Source organism: Cyprinodon variegatus, unplaced genomic scaffold, assembly GCF_000732505.1.
Source record: "Cyprinodon variegatus isolate N-32 unplaced genomic scaffold, C_variegatus-1.0 Scaffold1597, whole genome shotgun sequence".
In the NCBI taxonomy this organism is placed as follows: Eukaryota; Metazoa; Chordata; class Actinopteri; order Cyprinodontiformes; family Cyprinodontidae; genus Cyprinodon; species Cyprinodon variegatus.
Genome location: NW_015152050.1, coordinates 16105 through 21863, shown reverse-complemented (window position 1 = coordinate 21863; position 5759 = coordinate 16105). Strand labels below are relative to the sequence as shown.

At 46.1% G+C, this 5759-nt stretch overlaps 1 protein-coding gene across 1 annotated transcript; it reads left to right on the top strand.

Annotated features, from left to right (window-relative positions):
* The first annotated feature begins 1839 nt into the window (after positions 1-1839).
* On the top strand, positions 1840-5531 carry LOC107104033 (nucleoside diphosphate kinase B-like). The gene is made up of 5 exons (XM_015403936.1): positions 1840-1992; positions 3407-3539; positions 4501-4602; positions 4727-4839; positions 5213-5531. Exons 2-5 carry the CDS (start codon positions 3411-3413, stop codon positions 5325-5327), a joined length of 459 nt encoding a protein of 152 aa, XP_015259422.1. The 5' UTR covers positions 1840-1992; positions 3407-3410; the 3' UTR covers positions 5328-5531.
* The last annotated feature ends 228 nt before the right edge of the window (positions 5532-5759 follow it).

Genomic DNA, 5759 nt, shown 5'->3' with positions numbered 1-5759 from the left:
CTGCGCGTTGCACTTGGAGGAGCATAAATGTTTCTAAAAGTAATCCCTGTTACAACGTTCGTCCTTCTTTGGACAGACATAAAATCTGTTTTCAATCGCACTCCTAAAGAAATATTATGTTAACTTTGTCTTTTTCATCTAGCTTAGAATCATAAATGTTTTGATAAGATTTAGACAGATTTATTTTTCATTTTGTTTACACAAGTCTAAAACAAAAATAAATTTTGTTTGGAAACAGCTCTCTGGACAATTTCATCTTTTTTAAGTGCAGCCTTTAAGTGCAGCCTTGAAAAATAGTAAAAGAAAAAAAGCCAGGGGTCATGGGGAGAGGAGACATGGGATGAAACAGGTAAAAATTTATTAACTATCGAGAAATTAAATCATAATGAAAGCACAATGTTGCTAGCATAGCTGCAATGCTGATTTTCAGATGATAAAAATCAGGTTGCAACGGTTCAGGAGTTGGCATCAGATCTGCCGAAGCTCTTCATGTTCTGCTGAAACGCTGCAGTCAGAGGTTTTTCCCTTCACTGTTTTCTGCAGAGTAGAGGAGGAATGATGCTGATGATGCTACTGGTTGACAAGGAGCCAACGTTATTTCTCTAACTATGATGTTAGTTATAGGCCTGACGTCTCAGGCTCATAAAGACATATTTGCGGTCAACTATGACAGAAAAGAGACTAATCAAAACGTACAAAGGCATTGGATCTAAATACATTAGTGAAGCGTTTTGCTGAGCAACATGGAAATCGCTGCATTCAGCTGTTATAGTCATGTTAACTTTATGTTATGCTCTCTGGTGAGCCTTTACAGAGCTGTTACATTTTGTTTTGGCACCTGAGAAAATCTGATATTTCCTTTAATAAAACCAAAAGTGTTAAAAGTAAAGTTAAAAATGTAATAAAAATAAATCCTGCTTAATATGAAGCAGTGTTGTTTCTTTTTTTGTATATATAGTATTAAACTATCCAGAAATGACCTGTATGAACCTACTCACAAAATGTTTTTTCAGACTGGAAGCAAAATGTATTTTTATGTTGCTTTTTTCAGATTTGTGGAGATTTTGATGTAACATACAGTACCTGCCTTTTTGTTGATACAGCAGCTCTATCTACAGCATATCTACATGCATGAAATGTCCCTTTCATGTTGCCTTAACTGCTGTATGTCAAGTTACTGAGGAACAAATGGGGTAAATGTGTGTTCAGAGTAAACAATACATGGATGTCCAGTACCTTGTTTGGGTGCCTTGACCCATTTATTTCTGCTGTGTAGTTCTGCTCACTTTAGTACAGCTCAGTCCATAGATCTCTGATGGGGAACTTTTTTATTCTATAGTTTCTTCTTGTGCAAATGCTGCAAAGCTGCCTCTCTGACAGTCAATCTCACACTTCTGTGACTCAGCACCCGTGTCTTACCTTAATACCTTTCCTGTGATAATGCCCCTCTAGAAGTAGTGTTATTATTCTTCTATCTCCTATTAAGTGAGATCACATTGTACGATGTATTTCTAATATGAACTGTTTTATATGAAAAACTTACTCTACATACTATTCTCACCAAACTGTGATAACTGTGATTAAATTCAGTGTAAACAAATGCCATATGTTGCCACCCCTAAAAAATTCCTGCCCCCCTCTCACCACCCCATAAATATTTTTCTAGATCCGGCCCTGAGAATGATGATCCAGAATAATCTAGAGTGATGATCTAGAATCTGTCTCTGCATAACAAGAACTAGAAATATATTTATAGACACACCAACAGACCTTGGAAATCATGTATTTTTTACAGAATTCCAGGACTAATGGAAAAGAGTTCAATGTCTGCCTTAGATCAATCTCTGCATAGGAGTCAAGACAGGAACTTTGTCTCCAGTGGCTTGCCGTAGTTCGGCCCCCGCCTATAAAAGGCTGCTGCGCGGCCACCGTAGTTCTTCCTCTCCTTTAAACCGGACTGACATCACATCACCGCGGAGCGTCTCTCATCAGGTGACAAATAAAACAAGCTTTTCTCTTTGTCCTCATTTCAAACGTCGCGGAGTTTCCGTCCGAAATGTTAGCCGCGTGCGTTGAGTTAAAACCCGGTCCAGTCCGGTTCTGCTGCAGCGGGAACAAAGGGACCATGTGGCGGTTCACGAAGGCCCAGAAAAGGCGGAACCAGTCCGGAACCAGCCTGTTTCTGGCCGCCGCTGCTCCCCGCAACCACAGCCGGTCAGCAGAAGGTCCAAAGCGGCGGATTAGCGCTCCAGACCGAGCGGACCCCGCGCTGCTGAGCTCCTGGCGCGCGCACAGACGCCAATCACTCGGTGCCGCGTGGCCTCTACGTCACAACGCGGCGGCAGCTGAAGGTTTTTAGTAAAAAAAAAAAACATAATTATAAAAGAAATCAGAACCTTTTGTTCAAAAGAACCTTTTGAACAAAAAGTTCCCGATCAGCCCTATTGAATAATTCAGTACGCATGCGCAGTGACCCCCCCTGTACTGGGAGGTTATGCTTGCCTCACCCAGAGGTGCTGCAGCTGTTAACTTGCTGCCATTTTGCTCCAGTTCACCTGATGCGGAAATAATTAGATTAATTCCGCCTAAAACGGCCTGACTGATGAATCCAGGCAAACCAGCCTGGGAGAGGCAGCCAGGCTGCCTCCGGTTCAGGAGTTGGCATCAGATCTGCAGAAGCTCTTTATGTTCTGCTGAAACGCTGCAGTCAGAGGTTTTTCCCTTCACTGTTTTCTGCAGAGTAGAGGAGGAATGATGCTGATGTTGCTGCTGGTTGACAAGGAGCCAAATGAGGATTTGAGCTGCAGGCCTCTGAGGATGATGAGGTTTAACTCCTGCTGTCCTCTGATCCAGCAGTCTGTGCTCAGCTTGTGATTGGAGCAGAACTAAAGGGATTTTGTGTCCTTAGGACCTGCTGCCTCTGATCTAATCGGTCTGACTGCAGCCAACATTTCCTTTGACCATATTAGGAGACGATGACCTCTGGTTCTGTGCCGTTTGACACGAGAACCAGAGGAAAATCCTGAACAACTTGACCTCTGACCTTTAAAGGTCAGACTGAGGGTGAATCTCTCCTGGTTCAGGATCAGAGTTCAGTTTAATTATTGGAAGTTTATCAGACATATTTTCTGACGGTATTAATCAGATATTTATTGCTGATGTCTGATTGGACACTGAGCTCAAGCTGTGATTGGTCAGTGGCTGCAGCCCTGTCAGAGCGGCTTAGCCACCGGCCCCAGCAGTGAGGACCCCTGAACGTCTGATGCTGCCATGGGGTCTGGGGCCTCTGCTGGCTCGGCTCCTCCCACTGCATGCGGCACGCCGCTGTGAGTGACGGCCAGCCTCTGTCCTCCTGTCAGGCGGAACGCCTCTGATTCCTCTGAGTCACTCCGTCTCTTTCTTTCAGAACCATGGCTGAGCTGCAGGAGCGTACCTTCATCGCCATCAAGCCCGACGGCGTTCAGCGCGGCATCATCGGCGAGATCATCAAAAGGTTCGAGATGAAGGGCTTCAAACTTGTGGGCATGAAGATGAAACAGGTGAGCAGCGATAAAGAGCTCAGGGCTTTTATTTTGAGCTGTGTTGGAGAGCAGATTATCCATCAGGTCTGTTCCTGACCAGAACCCAGCAGAACCAAACCTAAAGCTGCTTATGAAAGCAGACTCATCAGGGTGTCTGCGTTATGCAAGAGGTTCCCTCTGGAACGCTCTGCCTGGTGAAGTCAGGGATTATCTGTTAGTCTGAACAGATGGAGCAACTCTCAGCGCCCACACGGATTACGACTGTTGCTCCTTTCCTTCCTGCCTCTGACTCCTGCAGTCCGGATCAGTAATCAGGGCGGATCCCACACGCCGGTCCAAAATGGTTCCAAGTTCTCAGATTAAAGCAGCCCAGATGTAACATGCAGTGGTCTGGATGGACCTTCCAGGAGGGACAAAAGTGGACCTGAACATCAGAACCCAGAGGTCTACAGCGCCTGGCTTTAGTCCCAGCGACTTGGTCGGAACCGGTTGGTTCTGCTGCCATCCCAACAGTGTTTTGATTTTATTCAAAAGGAACCGATTGAAAAGAAGCTTTGTTCAAAGGTTTTGTAAAGTATCACATCAGAAAATCACTGGTGAGGAGGTTAAATGATCTTGGATCCAAAAATGAGGTTCTGGTTCTAGCTCACCTGGTTCCATTTAAGGTGACTGGATCAGCACATGGCAGGCGGTGAATTAAAGGGCTCCTGGTATCGGGGCCCTGGGGAGCAGAACCTATAAACTGGATCTGCTGGTGTTTTTCACATGGACCTGAGAGCAGTCAGAGCCTCAAAGTGGGCCAAGGTCCAGGAGTCTGTAGGACTCCGGTTCTTCTGCAGCAGAGACTCTAAAAGATGGTGGCAGCGAGTCCTGAGGTCCAGGGTTGAAGGAATGGTGCGGATTTGTGACATCACGGCATGAAAGATGGCCGCTGGCTGGAAGAAGATGGAGACGTTTAACTGATGTTTGTTCTCTGCAGGCTTCTGAGGACCTTCTGATGCAGCACTACCAGGACCTCAAGGACCGACCCTTCTTCCCTACCCTCGTCAACTACATGAGCTCTGGTCCAGTGGTTGCCATGGTGAGGATGCGGTGGAACAGACTGTGTTCTAGTGACCAGTTTGGTTCTGTTCTCATCGTTTTCTTTAAACACTGTAGCGGGGGGGGCACAGCACCCAGGTGATCAGGTCGGTTTTGTTTTCCAGGTGTGGGAAGGAAAGGGTGTGGTGAAGACGGGCCGGGTGATGCTGGGCGAGACCAACCCTGCTGACTCCAAACCTGGAACCATCAGAGGAGACTTCTGCATCGATGTCAGCAAGTGAGTTCTGGTTCTGTGGACCTACTGGATCCAAACTGGTGGTACAGGGCAGTGACTGTTGCTACAGCAGAGGTTTCCATGGAAACGGCCATTAACTGATGTGGATTCATCACCACTTCCTGAAACGCTGCTGCAGGTCGGATCATCTACCACGTTTAATCCAGACTGGATCCTGGCGACTAAAATAACTTTAAATGGCTAAAATGATAAACCGAGATTTGAACCATTTAAAATGTAGTGAATTGGTCTGTTAGGTGTGGTTGTGGGGTCTCTGACAGACTCCAGCCTGCTGGAGATGTGAGCCGGTGTGGTGGTCGGTTCTGTGATTGGATCCGGTCGGTTTTAAAAATATTTCTTCTTCTCTTTCCACCAGGAACATCATCCATGGCAGTGATTCGGTGGAGAGTGCCAACAAGGAGATCTCCCTGTGGTTCAAACCAGAGGAGCTGGTCAGCTACACCAGCTGTGCCTTCAGCTGGCTCTATTGAGCTGCTTAGACCCTGACCTTTGACCTCAGACTTCCTCTCTTTAGCTGTTGCTTAGATGAGGAACTCCACCTACATTCCTCCTCTTCATGCTGTTCTTGGATGTGGACCGTCTTCATTCCTGGAAAATGTAACTGTAACCCGTCTTTCTGGCGGCTGTTAAAGGTTTAATTTGATTTGCAATAAATGCACAACAATAAAACTGTTGTCCTTTCATTGAATCCTTTAATTATGAGGGGGGAGTGTTGGCAGAGTGGTTAGAGCAGTGACTGCTCTGAGAAGGTTGCAAGTACCCAGTTCCATAGCCTCCACTCTAGGTTCCTAAGCAAGACCCTTACATTGAAACCCCACATCCTCTGACCGCCATCTGGGGTGGAGCCATCTGTGACGGATGGAGAAGATGTAGGTGGATGGTGACATGCAGAGGATGTGGAA